The sequence below is a fragment of the Sphaerodactylus townsendi genome, linkage group LG07 (assembly GCF_021028975.2).
Source record: "Sphaerodactylus townsendi isolate TG3544 linkage group LG07, MPM_Stown_v2.3, whole genome shotgun sequence".
Lineage (NCBI taxonomy): Eukaryota > Metazoa > Chordata > Lepidosauria > Squamata > Sphaerodactylidae > Sphaerodactylus > Sphaerodactylus townsendi.
The window spans coordinates 38,593,412-38,613,329 of record NC_059431.1 but is presented as its reverse complement, the minus strand read 5'-3'; the positions used below and the strand labels follow the sequence as shown (position 1 = coordinate 38,613,329).

At 39.0% G+C, this 19,918-nt stretch overlaps 1 protein-coding gene across 5 annotated transcripts in view; it reads left to right on the top strand.

Moving 5' to 3' along the window:
* BDP1 (B double prime 1, subunit of RNA polymerase III transcription initiation factor IIIB) overlaps positions 1-19,918 on the top strand; it is a 56,749-nt gene that overhangs the window by 33,789 nt on the left and 3,042 nt on the right. For 2 of the 5 annotated variants that reach the window (XM_048503136.1, XM_048503134.1), the window contains 18 exons: positions 52-265; positions 1,546-1,748; positions 2,012-2,204; positions 2,791-3,002; positions 3,182-3,563; positions 6,001-6,126; positions 6,697-6,730; positions 7,041-7,124; positions 7,802-8,138; positions 8,959-9,116; positions 10,030-10,183; positions 10,634-10,811; positions 12,163-12,211; positions 13,678-13,861; positions 14,684-14,903; positions 15,670-15,712; positions 16,223-16,505; positions 19,420-19,657. In XM_048503136.1, coding sequence (XP_048359093.1) covers positions 52-265; positions 1,546-1,748; positions 2,012-2,204; positions 2,791-3,002; positions 3,182-3,563; positions 6,001-6,126; positions 6,697-6,730; positions 7,041-7,124; positions 7,802-8,138; positions 8,959-9,116; positions 10,030-10,183; positions 10,634-10,811; positions 12,163-12,211; positions 13,678-13,861; positions 14,684-14,903; positions 15,670-15,712; positions 16,223-16,505; positions 19,420-19,657 — 3,292 coding nt within the window. The remainder of the gene's footprint in view (positions 1-51; positions 266-1,545; positions 1,749-2,011; positions 2,205-2,790; positions 3,003-3,181; positions 3,564-6,000; positions 6,127-6,696; positions 6,731-7,040; positions 7,125-7,801; positions 8,139-8,958; positions 9,117-10,029; positions 10,184-10,633; positions 10,812-12,162; positions 12,212-13,677; positions 13,862-14,683; positions 14,904-15,669; positions 15,713-16,222; positions 16,506-19,419; positions 19,658-19,918) is intronic. The other 3 variants (XM_048503138.1, XM_048503137.1, XM_048503135.1) reach the window with 3 other exon arrangements.

Here is a 19,918-nt window from a genome sequence, read left to right as displayed (position 1 = left end):
TGTCATACAAATATTCATAAGATTAATTCCTTCTTTCCATCTAACCTGCAGGAAAAAAACTCTTCTCCAAGAGGATAAACCACGCACTATCAAGCCAGCTCAGTTAATGAGGGGGCGGTTCCAGAAAACCAGGGCCAGTTTGGGGAAGTTGAATGGCAAGAAGAAAGGGCCCATGTCTGAAAGTGTTAGTGATCCAGTTGAAGGAGAAAAAGAAAAAACAGAGACAGAGGCTCTCAAGATAGGTGATCATCACCTACCTTCACAGGTTAGCTACTTTCCCATTTTGTCCTGTTTTATGTATTAGAGCTTACACATCTAGGAATGAAGTTTCAGGGCATACAAGTTGCAGCTACTGGCATAGTGGAAATGCCAGCAGCTGCAACTTGTGTGGTTCTGAAATGTGCTGCAAAAATAACTAGATCAGTTGGGCGCGAAACAGATTTTCAGTTTGTGACAAACTCAGCGGGAAAATCCTTTTCTCCTTTTGTGAATATAAAAGCCAGTAGTTTGTGAATTAACTTCTATCTTTATTAATAAAAGGATACTAGCTTAAGGTGTTGTATTAGGTAAAAAGTCAATGGAATGAATTTTGTAGATGGTCGTAAAAACAGTCAGCTGTCATTCAGCTGGCAAAGGGAAAGATGCTTTGACTGCAGGAGTGTTAGCGGGACTTTATTGATGAAGGTTGTCCTGACCTGGATAGCCCAGGCTAGCCTGATCTTGACAGATGTTTGAAACTAAGCAGGGTTGGCCCTGGTCATTATTGGATGGGAGACCGCCAAGGAATACCAGGGGTATGACATGAAGGTTGACAGTGGCAAACCATCCGTGAATGATGTTTGCATTGGAACCCCATAGGGTGGCTGTAAGTCAGCAGTGACTTGCTTTCAAAAAACATTTTTGGAAGCCAGTAGGTAACACTACCCAATTTAACTTCCATTGACTATGCAACTAGAGAAAAGAACTGGGGAAAATGGTAAACCCACCCACTTTTTTGTGAACAGAAGTATCTTTTGCTTTTGGTTTCAACAGAAGTCTAGAAATTATCCTGTATAGTTTTTTGTGCATAGTCCCTTGCGTTGTTAAATTGTGAGTTATATTTTTTTAAAGGCACTTTTACACAGTGCTTGGTTACCATGTCAGGCACATGGCTTCTGGCCAATGAGAAATTTAGGACAAAACAACTTTGTTATTGGGGTGTTGTGTGGTTTCCGGGCTGTATGGCCGTGTTCTAGTAGCATTTTCTCTTGACATTTTTCCTGCACCTGTGACTTGCATCTTCAGAGGATCTTGCCCGTCACAGATGCAGGCGAAACGTCAGCAGAAAATGCTACTAGAACACGGCCATATAGCCTGGAAACCACACAGCACCCCATGATTCTGGCCATGAAAGCCTTTGAAAACATTGTTATTTTTACAATTTGTTGTGTTCTGAAATGTTCATGGACCAGAAACTGCAAGGATACATATATTTGTGTGTATATGTAGGTTTTTAGCTCTGTATTCTGTTGAACAAACAAACTTATCTTGGTTCTAAACTTCTAGGATGAAGCTGATGTCTGTACTTCCTTGAGTGATTTGGAGGGAAAAGTCCAGCCAGAATCCAGTGGAGCTATCCTGCCAGAAAGATGTATTGATCAGAAAAGAGTTTCTTCTGAAAAGTCACAAAGCTGTGAATTTTTAAAAGACCAAGTCAAGATGTGTATGTCTAAACATGCTGAGAAAAAGCAACTAGACACTCTTGCAAGGTAAAGTGATTATTAGCAAATGATTTGTCTGACTTCATTTCTGATGTCAAATCTGTTGTGTGGTGTCAAGAATAGTGAAAATTATCTTGGAATCCCCCAAACAGCTGAAAGCAATGGTGCCTTAATTCATTCAGTACAGTCTGTCTTTTGAAGCACGTATTTAGTCTATTACAAGTGACCAAAGGTATATTTGTAAAATGTGTTTCAGGAATACCTGTAAATTAATAGGATGTCTGTCTGTTTTTGTTTTCTACTGGGCTTAGTGGTGTTTCTGCCCCTCAAGAAGTAAGTCTGTCAGAACGTGTAAAGCTTACCAGGAGTCCTCTTCAAATGCCCGAGCCAAACTTATCCAAAGCAACTAAAAAGAAAGCAGTTTCTTCAGCAGGAGAGGGAAGTACAGAAGACAAAGCTAGAAAAGATATGGAAGACAAATTAGAAAAAATATCCTCCTTAATGGTAAGTATTGATCATTTGTCCCTAATCATTTGTTGAGTGGTGAATGTAACCCTTTGCCCAATTATACTTGCTTTTTTGCTAACTGTCACCAAACCATCTTCAGCAGTTTAAGAGCAAACATTGTAAAAGCATTTATTTTTGAAGTAATGTGCAGAGATCCCGGCCCTGATTCTGCTGAAGGTGTTACTAACACCTTCTGTGGGAGAAGATCTTTATTTTAATGGCATTTAATCCTTTGCATTAGTTTCTCTCCCTTTCTTCTTTCATCTTCTCCCTAAGTAGGAGCTGTTTACTTTCCTCCCTCACTCTCTTTCCATCTGGATATTATATGCTTTTGATTTTCCAAATGTCTGTCCTACTTGATTATTATAGATAGACATGTACTGCAAATGTGCATTAACCAGCATAACTTGGCCCAGATTCAGGGATAGTTGTGTATAGAAAATGATATTCTATGCTACATATTGGCCTAAATGTGTGGTTGGTATCTTCTATGAAGATGGGTAGAGAGGAGGAGGAAGTGGGGCTCGGGTTGTCTTCTTAAAAGAAACAGTTAATTTGGCAGGTTTCGATTTATTTTCTTCAGCATGATTCTGGAAAACAGGTGGCGACAACATTTTCTGAACCTTGGAGGCAAGAGAATTGTGCAGACGACATTAAACTGGAGGATTCCAAAAGGAGCAAACACTCTGAAGTATGTGCATCTTCAGAGCAATTGCTTGGAGGGGAAAGTCCAATAAGAAGAGAAATGTCTGACTTGTGTTGTGTCCAGGAAAGAGCATCTGAAACACTGAAAAGGTAACATCTCAACATTTATAAAACGTTGGTATCTTAAATTCAGGGCCTTAATAATAGGATAGGTTTTAGAGTTTCATCCTTCCTAATGTGGGAAATTTAACCTTGTACCCGGATATAGTGTTCTGCTTTATCAATAATTATAATTCTGCTTTATGAAAAGAATCTCAATTTATGTCCAGAAAACAGCCCAAAAGGACAGTTAGACAGCGGAAACCAGTCTGTGATTTGAGGCCGACATATTCCACTTCTGAAGAAACTGATCATAATGAAAAGGGAAGACGCCTCCAGAAGGTTAAACCAAATGTCGGCAGAGGCAGATGCTTAAGACCAGCCCTTGGCAAGAAACCCAAAAAGGAATATGGAAGTTCAAAGGTTAATCTGGTAACCCTTAGGGCCTCTTCTCCAGTTGAAGAAGACGATGATGATGCAGATGACTTTGAGCCAGACTATGAAGTGGAATGCTTTTTGCCAGAGGAAGTAAACAAAGCTCCTGTGTTTGTTCCTAAAGGACTTCGGTCTCCAAATCCAGTTCCTGTTCAGATTGAAGAAACTATGGAAGAGGTATGAAGAGATACATGTAAAGAGATGGTTGTAGGTATAGTGAAGCATATGCATCTGGGTACAAGAGCGTGGTCATAGTTACAAATAGCTGTTCAGAATCTTGCAAGAATTTTCCAAAAAAACTTCCAAGTATGAAAAAACAGAGAGGATCTGTGTTTTCTATAAGTTGGCCAGTCATTACATCAAAAGAAAGTGGGTATAGATATTGTTTTTCTTTTCTTTTTTTGCCATGGATTGTCTCTATTGGTTACAATCTCCTACTATTGCCTGTTCTTTTTTGTCTGCCTGGTGACTTGCTTCATAAAGGTTCTTTTCCAATAGTTTGACTGACGTGACCATACAGGCATATGTACAATTAAACACTGGCCATTTAAACTGCAATTCTGAAACAGAAGTATTGCCACTTACGTTTCAGTTTCATATTGTAACTGCTATCCTTAGCATTCTTACTAGTAAGGAGTAAACAAGTTTAATATTGAGTTGAATATTGATAATTGCATAGCGTTTAGCTTTTTGAAAATACAGTGAAACATTACTTTAGAAATAAAAAAAAAATCTTAAATGTGCGTAATTAGAACACATATGATGTTCCTAGCAGTGGTATTCAGAAGGCTACTATCTGTGCATAGAGGTTAATTGTCGCACACTGCACTCCTGACACTTGGTTTAAAGAGCAGGGTTAGGTGCAAGGCATGGTTCTGTATTCCGGTCAAGCCAAGGAGGTAGACAGAGAGTACCCAAGCCAAGGGATTTTCAAGAGCATAGTCAAAGCAGTTCAGGTAAGTCAAGGAAACAGGGAGACAGAGAAAGTCCAAACCAGAGAGTTCTCCAAGAGATATTTTTTAAGCAGTCTGAGGTCACAGCTGGTCCAGGGTCAGGCAAGTGGGCAGGTCAAGGTTTATTTATTTATTTTTTACTTATTTATTCGATATGGTAAACCGCCCTACCCCCAAAGGGCTCAGGGCGGTGCACAACAAACAACAATACAATAAAACAAATTGAATAACCCCAGTTAAAATACAAAACCTTAAAACTATAAAACTACGGCAGCAGTAGGTTGCTAGAAGTGAGAGCACAAACCAGACAGATGTGTTGCTTCTACAGAAGCAGTACATTCTCAGTTATTGTTCTGTGCTGGAGAGTCAACTGCTTCAGTTGCAATCAGGATCATCAGCGGAGCAGCTGTCATCTAGCTATCCTCAGACTTTTCTTACTCTCTTGCATTTAATCTGTCATATGCCTGCACCTCCTTTCCAGTGGTGGGGGAGAACCTGGTGGACTGAGAACAGTAGCTGGCTCTGAGGGTCCACAGTCAGGAGGAGTGGGTGTTGCGGGATCTTCAAGATCTGAGCTGCTTGCTCTTTTCAATCTGGCAGTGTCAGTGTCAGTTTCAGCTGTGTTAGGAGCAAGAGGGTCAGCAGCTGGCAACAATGGCCCATAAGATACTTCCTCCTTTACTCCATCTGAGTCAGCAGTAGCTGTATCAGGGTCATGGGAGGTCATGACATCCATGGAGTAATTATGGAGTAATGGCAGAGAAGGGTATCAGTGGCTCTTCAAATAATTTCTGCTATGTTGAATTCTAAGGACTACATCTATGTGGATTTTTTTTTCATTCAAATCAACATATTTTAGGATTACCTTTATGTTATTTTGTGGCATAAATGGAATGTAGTATTTTTTTAAATATTAATTGTTATTAAAATTTTGAAGATATAAAGAACATGTCATATACAATACATACCAAATATTGTAACATTATGCTTCACAATACACACATAATGAACTCACAAAGTAAATACAAACAGAACATTCAAGCTAAACTCCCTGTGTCCTCTTAGTAATATTATGCATCTACCTGGCCCTTGTGTAGTATATGTAGAATATGTATTTAAATATTTTGCCCACTTTTCTTTAAAGGACGCAGGGTGGCTCAACTGATGCATGAATGTCATATTTTAGCACAATTTTTTTTAAATGAATGGGATACATTAGTAATTAATAAAGGTCACATAAAAAGTTTCACAGTGACACATAATAATACATTATTATGATTTCACCAGCCTATATCCATTTACTACTCAGATTCCCATTGCAGCTTCAGCTGAACATGTGTATGGTATTTGGCCAGCCAGGCTGAAGTATGTTCCACCATCCTGGCCTCCAGTGGGCTCAAGGGGTGTGGGTGGGGGCGGGTATTCATTGCCATCTGTGTCTTTGTTTTTAAATATTGCATAGTACGTTTTAATTACTGTTATTTTAATGCTGTACGTCACCCTGAGCCCTTCGGGGGAGGGCGACTAATAAATAAATAAATAAATAAATATGAGAGTTTATTAGACTTCTTTTGGCAGGGGGGAGATGTTTGGTAGAATTCATTGTATTTTAGCACTACATAAGTTGAAGTGATTTTTATGTCCCCTCCTTCCTGTCCCAGCTTGAGATTTATGAGAATATCTCAGAGGAGGTGTGTGTTGCTACTTCTGAATGTCTGTCCCATGAACAGAATATAGGTGCTGAGGCTGTTACACAGGAAAATACAGAATTGCACTCCTCACAATTAGTAAGTATTTCTGCCTTCCTTGTGCTGTTTATTTACTGTATATACTTGTGTATAAGTCGACCTGAATATAAGTTGAGGCACCTAATTTTACCACAAAAAACTGGGAAAAGTTATTGACTCGAGTATAAGTCTAGGGTGGGAAATGCAGCAGCTACTGGTAAATTTCAAAAATAAAAATAGATACCAATAAAATTACATTAATTGAGGCATCAGTAGATTAAATGTTTTTGAATATTTATTTCAAAGAAAAACAGTAAACTAGCTCTGTAAGTGGAAAAGAGGGTCAACAAAAACAATATGGTCTCAACAATAACTTTAAAAGTACAAAAACCTTAGCTCAATCAGCAACCAAGCTAAAACACAAGAGTTAAAATCCTTCATTTCTTGATTTTTGGTTTTGGGAATTTTCCCTTTTGTTTTTGTGTCAGACCCTATTTTAAGGTAGAATCAAGATCTTAATTGTTTATGGACACTTCTTTTAAATGTTAGCAGCATTAAATCACAACCCAGCTTAATTTTAAAAAAGATAAAATCCATTAATATTCTTCTCTTGTTGTCTCTTTGTACAAGGTGATTATACAGGAGAGGCCTGAAATGGAAAAAGGTAGGTATCTGAGTCCAGTCCACTAAGTTGCCTCTATCAGCTTGCCTGTTTAATTTGGTTTCAAGTAAATGTTTTTAAGAAGACAGTCTTGGGGGAATCAATCACTAAAATAAATTACAAAGGGGATGAAGAATGTTTAATTATGTGAACATTAGCCATTTTGTCTGATATTCAAGATGATCTCTGATTTTATTTTTTTAGAATTAGCAAAAACAATCTTGTTGTGTGTATTAGGAATTATTTAGGCAATGTGTGGTGCTTGACTTTATTTTTGTTTTTGTCTTTTTTGTAAACGTGCATGTGTTTTTAGGGGAGAATGATGGTAGCACCGAAGCAGCCATGACTCTACTTGCCATGAGAGATCCAGCTTTCCAGCTGAACATCAGCACCCAGGGTATGGTGTGAATCACTGGGCTCTGTAATTCTATTGTTGTTACTTTTAAACGCCACGACAAATGACTGTATCCAGAGCACTCCTTCCTCATGTCCCCTTTTCCCTTTCTTGTCTGTTGCCATGAAAGCCAAACTATGCACGCTTTGAGTCCATTGAGATCAAATGCAGTTAAAGTAGGGTGAGAGAGAGTGTCTAGTTTTGTAGTGCAATTGTTTTAGGCCTAAGTGGGTAAGAAGATGTTTATCTAGTCTCAAATTTGATTGCTTAAGTGTTGGAAAATGAATTTTACCTCTTCCTCCCTCTGGTGCACATCTCTTTCCTTCTATGAAAGTATCAGTAGATGATTGGTCAGGCCAGTTTCTTCTCTCCACCCTTTGTAAATACTCACTGGCATCCTGGTCAGGTGTCTTGTTTATTTTCTTTTCATTTACTAAGTAATTTTTTTGCAAACCTGGGTAGTGGCTGAGCACTGTTTACCCAAAACTCCTCTTTGCTAGGAATTGTCCCATGTTGATAGGTGCCTGACCGTCAACTTTTCTGTTGAAAGAAACCTGTGACTTGCTGGGTGAGGGAAGAAATAACTTATAGTTCAGTTTTACAATTTTTGAATGCCTATTTTTGAAAATCCATGCAAATGTTATAATTATTCTGATTTCTTCTCTTTTTTACAAAACAAGAAAATCTGCAGAAATGTCCTAATCAAGATGAACAAACTGTCACTGATAGCTTTCTGAATAAGCAGAATGAAGAGCAAAGTTCATTGGATGGTAATGTTCCTGCCCTTCCAAAACCTGAACTGATTTCCTTCAACGATGCAAGCAAAACTCCTCCAGAAGATAACAATCCAGGGCAATCAGTTTTGGAAGGCTTCTTAACTGCAGCCACTGAGGTGATACTTCCAGGTGCTTCAAACAAGGAAGCAGTTTCATCACACAACATGAGCAAAACTGCTCTTATGGATCACAATGAATTTGGTTTGGTGGAACACTCGCAGAAAGCCAGTAGGGTCTGCAGGTTTGTATTACGCTCTGACAAATAAGTAGTCTTGCTGACATGAATAAGGAATACCACCCTCCATTTTAAAAACTGCATAAGCCACAGTACACTATCAGTACATCTGCATCCTTATTATGTTATTTCCATCCCTTCCATCTGAAGGGCCTGCAAAACGGACCTGTTTCGCCAGGCTTTTGGCCAGCCGGGATGGCCATCAGATCCTCATACCATCTAGGTCTCCCGTGGGTGGGAAATGGAATTGTGAATTTTGTGTGTGAATTTTAAATTGATGTTTAAATCTGTGAATTTTAAATTGATGTTTAAATTCTGTGAATTTGAAACTGTATTAGATTGTTTTATTGTTATATTTATATTGGACATTGATGTACACCGCCCTGAGTCCTCCGGGGGAGGGCGGTCTAAAAATTGAATGAATGAATGAATGAATGAATGAATGAATGAATGAATGAATGAATGAATGAATGAAGGTGAGTATGCAATGACAGTTCTGGGCTTTGCATTCTAAAGCTTTAAGATTCGTTGGGCTTATTCATGCATTGAAACAAGAGACCCAACAAACATGAAGAGTTGGAAATACTATTGTCCTGTAAGATGCACATAGTTTAGAGTGAACAGGGACTGAAAGGTTTAGCTCATCAAAGCTTATGCCCGATGTGGGTAACTGTATGTTTTAGCTGTACCTGATAGGTTTGTCTATCAGGAATTTCTTGTACTATCTTTGAGATTTCCTGTGTATAATATTGAAATAGAAGAATTTTTAAGCTATGTTTGTTTGTCTGATAGACATAATTTTATTATGTTTTCTGTCTGTTTGCAGTGATGGTTCTTCTTCAAAAGGAAATACAATATTAAAACCAACAAGATTCAGATTTCCTAAGCCTAAACCAAATCTTGGCAGAGGTAAAGGGATAAATAGGAGTGCTTCCCTGAAAAATTTGGATGTAGGTGTGGAGCAGTCTAATCAAACTCAGAATGGTAAGTCTTAATGTTAAAACAATTTCAGAATCAAGAAATAGAGAACTTAGTTTCGGGTTTCTAGTTTGCAGATATATTTAGTGGCCTCTTAATTGCATTTACACTTTTGAGTAACATTTGAGAACATTTTAAAACATTCCTTTTATTCCTCAATAGTTGTGATCTGACGAAAGCATGCAGCTAAATTTGCATGTATGTATATTTCCAAATGGAATTCTGGAGTGCTTCTGTTTATCCCTTACCATACCATCTGGTAAATGTGTAGCTAATTTATGTTGAATCCTTGGAAATAAAAGCACATCTTAATGGAAAAAAATCTGTAATTGGGAAAGATATATCTTTACCCTATGTAATTCTGTTTTTGCCATCCTATTCCAACCATTGCGTTCCCGTTTCCTTTCCTACTCCAGTTTGGATCATAATTTTCTAATCTTTCAGAATCCAAATGCTATAATAGTAAAATAAATTGTTTTCTAGAGTTTGGATTTTTGTCTTTTATTAAAAAATTAAGCACACAGTGTTTTTGCTCTATTTTTAATCATATATGGAATAACTGTGCAATCTCTTGAAAATGACATTCAGATATTAACTTTCTTGAATTAGTGCAGCTGAAGCGTACTGTGAACAGTAATTTACTGGGATGATAAATGTGTTTACTAGCTAAGGTATTACTGCTTCTGTAGGTCAGCTATGCATGATGAGAAACAACAACATTGTATATTACTGCCAACGAAGAATAAGATGTAGTTTATTTTGGAATAAATGCTGTGGAATATATTAAAATCTGTTTCCATGAAGCGAGCATAATATGTGGTACTGTTGTTTCTCATACATAGTTGATACAGTGAAGCAATGAATTGCTGGCAGTAAAAACATATTACAAATTGCGTAAATTATGTATCTTAAATGATAGGGGAGAAGGAGCCACAATATACTGCAGAAAATGAGAAAGCTGAACTGGAACAGAATTTAAGAATGGATGCACCCCCCAGTAGCAGCGTTGCAGACAAGCACGATTTTCAGCTTGGAAGATCCAGCCATGACACCCAGAAAAACCACACTGGATGGTACACACACAACTTCTGTATTGTGTTAATTCATATTAATACATATGTTTTCCTGCTAAGTGCATTGAGATGATTTATTGGATTGTGTTTTATAAAATAGGGGCATATGCTTGAGGAATTTCACCAAAGTTAATGGAGAATAATCAATTGAGCACGTACCTGCTTTGAGTACATGATTTACAGAATGTCTACGTAGATGCAATTTTCATTGAATTCAATAAGGCTTATTCCCGCCTTTATTTTTGTTTGTTAATCTTCTGCTTTCTCTACAAAAGTGGCAAAATAAGCTTTCTGAAAAATACTTGGGGAGATTTTTTTTAAAGCATCATTGTATTTCCCACCAACTTTAAGCTATTTTTGTTAACCTTTCATAGCAAATAATCAAAATTCTTGAGTGCTTGATTTCAAGCTATATAGTTTGTAAAATTGGGTCTGTTGATCTTTCAAAAGTGAGAACTTGGCAACAGAGACTTTGCAAGTCACATCAGTGTTCAGTGAACTGGACGCTTCTCCAAGAACAGAAGCTTGGCTTTTTGAATTGCCTGATAACTCCAACACAAAAATAAATGAACTCCCTGAAAAAAAATCTGATCCTGTTGAACACCATTTGCCTCCAGAAGTAGCACAGGTAAGAAGTTTGTTGTTTACATACTTATTTTATGGAAGTTGGGCTCCGCACAGTTAGTGGGAGCTCTTTGTTGCATGAAAGGGACTGGGTGAGGAGTAGGGGTTGTGTGGCTGGTCTTCCACTAGGTAGCACCAGTCTTTGATGGTCTGTGCTGGCTGGCAGGAGAATTGGTCAGACTGGGCTATCTTGGAGGAAGGATTGCTTCCCTTATTTCCATTCTACCCCATTTAAGAGAAAGGGCCTCGTGGAGGGATTTCAGCCTCCAGGTGGCACCTAGAGATCTCCCACCTTTACAATAGATTTCCACACTGCAGAGTTCAGTTCTCTGGAGAAAATAAATTTTCTGAAGGCTGGGCTGGACTCTATGGCCATTGTACCCCACTGAGGTCCCTCTTCTCCCCAAACTCTGCCGTCCCCAGATCTCTAGGAGATTCCCCACTAGATCCTGGTGGCCACAGAGGTCCTGGTAACCCTAGCCTCTGGCCTTCTCCTTCTTGAAGCTATTGCAGAAAGAAAATTGAAATCATGATGTAAATTCTTCTAGAATTAATTATATTGTAATGTGTGTATTCCAGATACTGAGATCTTGTGAGCGGCTATATTTGTGTTCTCTGAGAAAGACATCCCTCCCACTTTTCTGAAAAAAGGAGGTGGTTTCTAGATGCTTTTTGTTGTTTCAGAAAAATTAGAAATACATTTTAACATTGCAGTGAATTTGGATGTCTGATAAAACTTTTCTTTTTAGTCATCTTCTTCATTGAAAATGCATGTCAAACTGTTCTTACGTCAGGCAATTATGGTAATTCTTTTGCAAGTCACTAATGAACAAAAGCCCCATAAGAGAAATGTCATGTGTGAAGCAGCCCTAGGCTCTCTGTGTTTTTTTTTAAATCAACATTGCAATAATTAGAAGTTGAAGAAATGGATGTTCTTTGAACTACTGAGCAATCTTTTCTGTGAGTCATCTGCAGTAAAGATTGGCCTAAAGGCTAAAGTTTGTTGTTCTCAAAATGTAATAGGCTAAGTAAGGAGCATTCAAGACACAACTCAAGATTTCTTTCTTGGCTAATATTACATAAATGTTACCATTAAGAGAGGCTTTCTCTTGGGTCATAATTTTTACTGGCTAATATCCATTTTTGTGTTAATGGAGCAGAGGAATTGGGAGCTGAGGAATTGGGAGAAGCAGTATTTTATATTGATTCTAGGAGCTAACTGCTTGGCTAAAATACGCAGTTTGTTAAAAGTAATAATCACAATTTTTCATTATTTTATCATCTAATTTGTATTTCCTGAATGCTGGACATATTTGACATTCTTGGCATTTTCATTGTGACATTTTTGTTACTAGGTTGAAGAAAGCAAGCATTCTGGTCATTCAGCAGCCACAGAGATTACAGGTACATTTTTCATTTTATTATCCCAAAAATGCTGCTTTTGGACCTGGCTTTACATTGTAAAGCTTAATGAAAAATAATAGAGGAACAAGCATAAAAATGGATCGACATAAAAATGTTTTGAATATCATTGAAGTGTCCCAGATGTTTAATAAGTTATTAATTAATGTTGCAAAAGTATGAATTCTACTGGTTATGATTGAAGAGTTCTGCTTTTTGAAAGCAGTTTTAGGTCCAGTTCTGATGACTAATAGAAATGTGCAGTGAGAGAGTATTATAAAAATGTGCAATGAGAGAGTGTTACGTTGGCCGCCCATTGAGAGTGTCTGTCCTACCTTTGGGCCTATCGGAGGTTAACATGTTTTATGTTATGTTCCAAATTCACAGATATATTTAGAATATTGACCTCCAGGTTTCAGCTTTTGCATGCTGGTCAAGTGCACAAAATACATGGACTAGGAAGAGAAAATTTCTTAGTGAATTACATCCAGGATAGTGGCTTGCGTTCTCAATGTGTTACTTTTTCAAAACCATCAGTATTGGAATACCTCTATCATCCTTATGGCCAAACAAAGCAGTGATATAAAAGCTTTAAGAATCTACTGAAAACCTTTGTTTCCTTCTGAACAAATGTATTTGCAGTCTTTTCTACCTTTGAAAATGAGATATATTTGGGAATTGTTCGTTGGAACAGACTTATAGGCCCATCTGGGGGAGGGGGGAAAGGGTTTAAGGGAATGGTGCAGCCTTCCATCAGCGTGTTTGCCCTCCCTTGGGCACTTACCCTGGTGGAGGAGACAGACACGCCAGCAGCTACCCACCCCTAAGCCTCGCCACTTCAAAACCCAGATGTCTGGGCTGTGGCAGGTCTGCACTGGTGTCCCAGCCTTGGGGGTGGGGTGGAGCTGACATTAGTTGGCTCACCTGGGTTTTAGGGCCAGAAGTGGGGTGCCCTGGCCTTCGGACTTATGCCACCCTTTGAGCGGAGTGAGTCCTGTAAGCCTATGGAGGGCTCTCCGGTGGTGGTGGCGGGGGTTGCAGTTTTTGCTCCCTGTGCCACTGGAAAGCCCACTTGGAGACAGCAGGGTGATGCCACAGACGCGCTGCATCCTGCCACTGAGGGCTTTGGATGGGGATGCCCTCTAGGCATTTATAGTCTACTTTTCTCCCTCTAGCGAATCAAAACAGCTTACAACCCACCCCACCCCCGAAAATATAATTGAAAGAAACAATGAACCAAAATACAACACAAATGTTCATGTTGGTCCTAGATCCTTTAGGCACTTGACTCATAGCCCAGGCTCTTTGGGTCTAACACCATGGCTGCACCAAACAGGAAGGGAAATGGAAGCTTAGCTTTGATGCTGTGCAGCTGGCAGGCTTGTTGCCAAACTTCCTCTCATTATTAGTTGCACTTTATAGATTGCCTTAAGCTTTTACATTTTTAATCCTTTTTGTACCTTTGGTAGTGAGTGCGGGTGTCAAAGAATGTCCAGTAGTAGAAGAGGAACAGACAATCGTTTTAACGTTGGTGGAAATCCCAGCTGATTCACAAGATTGTAGTAGTGTGTCTGCTTCTGAGGAGTTGCTTCCAGCACCAGTATTTTTCATATCAGATAATATGGAATTGGTGGAATTGACAAAAGAGGACAGGTAAATATTAAGCTTCATCATGAACTGATATTTATCATCTCAAATGATAAATCTTTATTTCAGGGATAGTAGGGAGGCTTTTTGCAGAGACTAGAGGCTTGCACTGATCTCATTCCAGGCCAAACAAGTGAAGAAGGAAGATAGTCTTCTTTTAAGCCTACTCCAGAATTTTGCTACGCATCCAATGTATATATTTAGAACATTTAAATGCTGATTGTCCAGAGTATTGCTCTGGTGGTTTACAAGGTTAAAAACAAAATAATATAATAAAGCCATAAAACATTTCATTATCAATATTAAAACCATAAAACTGCATGCATTTGATAGATGTGAGATCTCTGTTACATTTCCATCCGTTCAAAGTCAAACCTACTTGTGTACATTTCAAAAACCATTCTAAAGGATGATGTAAGAGGCAGTTTTGACTTGTGGAAGTTTTAAAGGGGGCGATACTTCATATGGCTATCTCAAAAAGGAACTTTTCTCTATTACCTTTGATTGTACAAACATACAAGCAGACTATGGAAAGAGGACTGTATGACTAGCCATAGTTATAGTACTTTGTAAGTCTTACTTTGAAATGCAGAATCACATTGTGTAAACTCATGTCAAGGAAAAACTATTAAAAATATTAGAATTTTTAGAGTCATGCCCTTATCAACCACTTGAAATGAAGTCCCATTGATTTCAGCGGAAAGTTTTCTGAGTGGTAGTGACAAGTATTTCAACTTTCAAACTTCTTAAAATGTTGTTTAACATTTCACCCTACTTTAAGCTCTGAATGTCAGTAATTTCACCGTTTAACATGACAACCTTATACAGCAGTGGGTCCGTAAAAGCTGCAGCTGAAGAAAATACAGTTTCTGTGGCCAATGTTACCGAAATAGGTGAACTTCAGACTACCTTAGTAGAGAAACCAGCTGACTGTGGTTCAACCTCTTTGAAAGATCAGAAGAGACGTGCTCTGGGTCTTGAGGGAAGTGGTGGTCCTCCCAAGAAGAAAAAACGTTCTTCAGGGGAGAGCTTGAAATGCTCAAATCAGGTCAGTGATTAATTGAGGAAATCACAACATTGAGTCATTGTTTTAGACATAGAGGTTGGATCCACTTTTTGTACATTGGGTGAGAAAGAGTTGGGTTGTAGCATGACCAGAGCACCTCTGATTTGAAAGTGTTCTTTATTAATAGTAGCAACTGTTGCAGTCCTATTTCAAACTGCCCTGAAACCTGGTGAGCTCTTGAGTAGAACTTCATCGTATCTGCTGGTGAAAATGACACATGTTGCATGGGTGAACAGTGTCCTAACAGTGGTTATATGGTGCTGTAGCCCCTGACAGACTGTGTATAGTAGGCAATTAATTTCAAAGAAAGGATATTAAAATTAATTGGTAATTTTCACTGAACATTAGGAACCTTTGAAAAGGCTCTTTATAGAGACAACATTTTGCTTTTGTTTCTACTCATTTTGGGGATTTGAAAATGGGTTGGATTTGATGAAGTGACAAATGTGGCTGGCTATTTCAGCATGTTGACTATTCGTTGGTCATCTAACTCTTATTTGGGCACAAACTATTTAAAAATACCGAAACAGCTTTATATCAGGGAATGGAGTCTTGTGATTTCTGATCAAATCCCAATATAGTATGAAGCTATCCACCACCAAGTCATCAAGCTTATTAAAAAGTTTAAACTGCATCCAGTTCTTTGACATACTGATCATACTGCAAAGAAGTAATTTCAGTGGGCTTTTGATGCACACTTGTAAAAACAAAATGATGTACTTATTTTTTTATTATTTTTCATTTACAGGAGGTCTTGCTTAAATCCAGCTCCATAGCACAGAAAACTGCAGGTAGGTGACAGTTATATTTGTTTTCATATATGTGGTTGGTTGTTTTTATTGTGTTTTGTGTTTTGATAGATCTTTGTCAATATGGGCCTGGATACCTTAAAGGGGTGGAGCTTTCTGGACCTTTTTCTTTGAACAGCAGACTCCTTTACGTCATACTGCAAGCTTCTTTTGCAATTCTGTCAGTTTCAAAAGTACATACTCATGTGCTGTGGGGGATTATTGTTTAAGAAGTATCACTTGGGCTCACCTAATTGACTTCACAGTTTTTTGAATCTTGGCTATGGAATGTTACAGTGGTATCTGGTGACGTGAACTTTGACTCACAAAAGCTTATACTGTGGAAAATGTTGTCAGTCTCTAAGGTGTAACTGGACTGTAATTACATTTTAGTGAGTAAAAATGCTCTTATGGGGAGATGAATAAAACAGCTTGTATTGTTGCAGATAAACCAAATAGAAGATAACAGATTCTCCATTTCTACTGGCTAATCATATTATCCTGTTTTAATAGAAAAAAGCTCAGAGAAATTGAATATTTCAAAGGAGCGAAATTCAGCTACCTCTAGATCAGTACCTGAACCTACAGAGTCACACATAATGGAAGAAAAAGAAAAGAGACAGACTTCTTTGCGGCTTGGTGTACCACCTGATACAGATGAGCCGATGTCAAGAACACTCTGTTCAGGAAAGGCAAAAACCAGTGAAAAACATAGAAGCTTTGTTGACATTTACAAACCTGTACGATCTGGACAAATTAGAAGCACAGCAGTCCTTCAAAAAAAACCATCTTCCAGGTATGCATCTTGCAGTTACGTTTAGCATTATAGGCCCTGCCTTACAGTTACCATTGGAGTAAAAGGCTGCTGTTCCTAAATTAAGCGCATACATCCACTGTTGTTCATTTCTGGAAAGAATCACACTGCAGTTTTGAATCTGAATCACTCTCTCTTAACAGCCAATTCCAAAGTTCCAATGATTAAAGTATTTAGAAGGGATGTCAGTGTGTTCCATATAGAATATATGGATCTCAGGAGACTTGTATGTTCCTTTCATCATAAGCAGTCTCCTCTATTGGTGACTTGTGGCTTGAATAATATTAACCCTACCATGGATTAGAAGGGAAGTTTCTCTGGATAAGCTTTAGCTACTCCCAGAATTGGCACTGTGTCACCAAGCTAAGCCCTCCCTGCTCAACTTCTTGTTTGACCATCCTAGTCAACCACCCCTAAACAATTGTGACCAAATGCACCTGGTGTCCCATCTTGGCTCCATGCCATACCTGATGCTTGCAACAAATACCCCTTCTCCCCAAACTTTTTTCAAACTTTTGACATTCTGCCCTCTACAAGAGTCAAACAACACAGACAAAGCTTCATGCAGAGCCTGCATGTCCCACTCCAGCTTCTGCAGAATAAACACACAGATTAATTGAGTTAACCTTACTGCACAGAGAAAGAAGGTACAACCATCCTCCCTAGTCTAGGCCTAGTCTATTGTCTGTGAACTGAATAATGTGAATAGGGTGCTTGCATAAATCACTTTGTGGAGGAAGCACAGGTGATTAACGTTGCTTCCACCCCAGGTTTATGGCCTGGCTTGGATGCTTACTTGTTTGTTTGTTTTTGCTTCCACACAGCACTGTGATGGTTTAGCCCATCTTCCAGGTTTTCCCTGCCTTCCTGCCTTTTTCATAAACCTACTTTATCACCATCTTTTTGGGTGGATTGAAGCAAAGCCAGGATTCCTGGGGACAGGAAAGTCCACATTTCTTGGTCCTGCCATCATAAATGCCATTTCACCTACCCCAACACCACTGGGAGCTTTTTGTTATTTTTTAAAAATCAGCTGTTGACAAATCACTATAGCATTGTCAAATAACAGCAATGCTGTTAATTACAGATTTTAAAAACACACACACACACATGTCAGAGCACTGTCTGATCAGCAAAATCTAAATGACAGTTGCCACATGACACAACCTCTTTCTGGGACTAATCGGAAAAGAACTTTGATTGGTTAGTGAACTATATATAAGGCAGCACTGTGCTTTGCATTGTCTTCACACTGTCTGGCGAAGCACTTTGTCTGAGAGAGCAACATTTCTGTGAACTGAATAAAGTAGGACCGCTTCTGTGAAACTGAATTGCTGTGTGTGTCTCAGTTCCTGCTGCGTTCCAGTGTGTTCCAGCACAACTCTGCTATCCGGGGATTGAACCCCACTTCAGTACCACACCCTTCAACAACACACACATAGAAAAGCTGCACAGTGGCCTGAAGAAGAGGAAGAGTTTGGCTTTTCTGCTGTTCTCTCCTGTATGGAATCTCAAAGCAGCTTACAAACTCTTTCTTCCCCTCCCCACAAGAGACACTTTGACATTCTGGTGAGGTAGGTGGGGCTGAGAGAGTAACACTGACCAGTGCAAGGTCACCCAGCAGATTTCATGTGTAGGAGCAGGGAAGCCAATCCAGTTCACCAGATTAGAGTTGATTGCTGATATGGAGGAGTATGGAATCAAACCCAGTTATCCAGATTAGAGTTTACCACTCTTAACCACTACACCACACTGACCTGGGCAGGAAATTACATTCATAAGTGATTGGGGCAGCAATAATATGGGGAAACCTATAGTTAGGCCCAATACCACTGTATTGAATTGGCAGCCACAATGGCAATGACAGAACCCTGGGAGGCATGTTGCCATGTGGAACTCTCCTAAGATGGCCAGTGCTCCTTTGGCACTGCATTTTTGCCTGAGGGATGCATGAAAGCAGTTTGTTAGATCTTTAAAAGCAGACATGGGAGAGGAGTCTAATACAAGGCAGACTTAGAGCCAGTGGTTTGGTGCTAGCAAGAGCCAGCTGAAGGCAAGAGTGGCCAAGCAATTCTGTAGGTGAAGTGGAGGCAGAGTGTTTGTGGGAAAACAAACCAGGACTAATCCAAATATGTGTTTGGAGGCAACATGGAACCATATTTAAGATTTAAGAATTGCCCCATAGGCAACACAGGCTTACTTCACAAAAGTGTGGAATAAATCTACAGGTCCAGGGGCCGGTATTCCTAGGTTGGAACGTTGGTGGAAACCAATTAACATTGGCTCCACTCCTAAGAATGCCCTGCCCCCCTCCCCATGCCAGCATCTGAACAAACAGCAGTGCTGATCTGCAGTGGCTCTGGCTTCGGAGTTTCACTGCAATGGAAGTGAGGGGCAGCTGGCCGCCAGCACCTTTACCCCCTCCACTTGCCTTGGCGGAGGGGGAAAGCACATCGGACAACCCTCCTCTGCTCCCTATGCGCGTTTGCCCCCCTATCTGGATTGTATATTTCAAATTATGCATTGTCTTCTGCTAGCATTGATGCAGAAATGTATACTAGATGCAAATATAAGCATGCATTTATTCATTCTACTTCATTCCAGTCTAACCTATTCTGGTGTGTCAAAATGTTCTGCAGGGGAGATAACCAGTCCAGTCTAAGGATTCTTTATTTCATCTGATATTATTCAAGTGAATAACTGTACCACTTTAGGAGCCCTATTTTAACTGGTCACATATTTCCTAGCAGAATATTAATACAGTTATGGGATAAATATATGTGGTGTTAAAATAATCCAGATTAAGTCAATTTCAGGAGGTCTTTAATGTAAAACATTTGTAGTGATGTTCAAATCATCTTGAAAGCTTTTTGTTAATGTTGATTATCTTGAATAGGCCGTATCAAAGATCTTTGGGATTCCTACCTTTAATCTGCAAGACTAGTACTGAAGAAGTCACTACTAAAGGGAATAGACGGAGTTTGAAGAAACCTCATGTAGATGTTTCCAAAAGCACTCTTGAGTGTCCAACTTTGTCCACAAAGAACAAGGAAGATATGCAAGGGAACAGTTCCTTTCCATCAATGGTCTCATCATCTTCCAAATGTGAGAATGTAAGCTTGTCTGCTGTTCAGGTATGTGTGATCTATAAAGTGCACATCTGCTGTGTTATATATGGGATGATACTTCTGGTATGTTTGGGCCATTATAATGTTTTAGGATCAGATAAGATTTGGTTTAGAAATTAGGATGGTAAGATCTTGAGATGGATTCTGCTGTGATACATGTTTAACCTGTTTACCAGAAAGTTGTAAATTAGTTCTCTGACGTCTTTTTGGACATTTGACTTCTTGATTTTACTGGAGTTATTAATCAATATACAGTGCATTATGCAA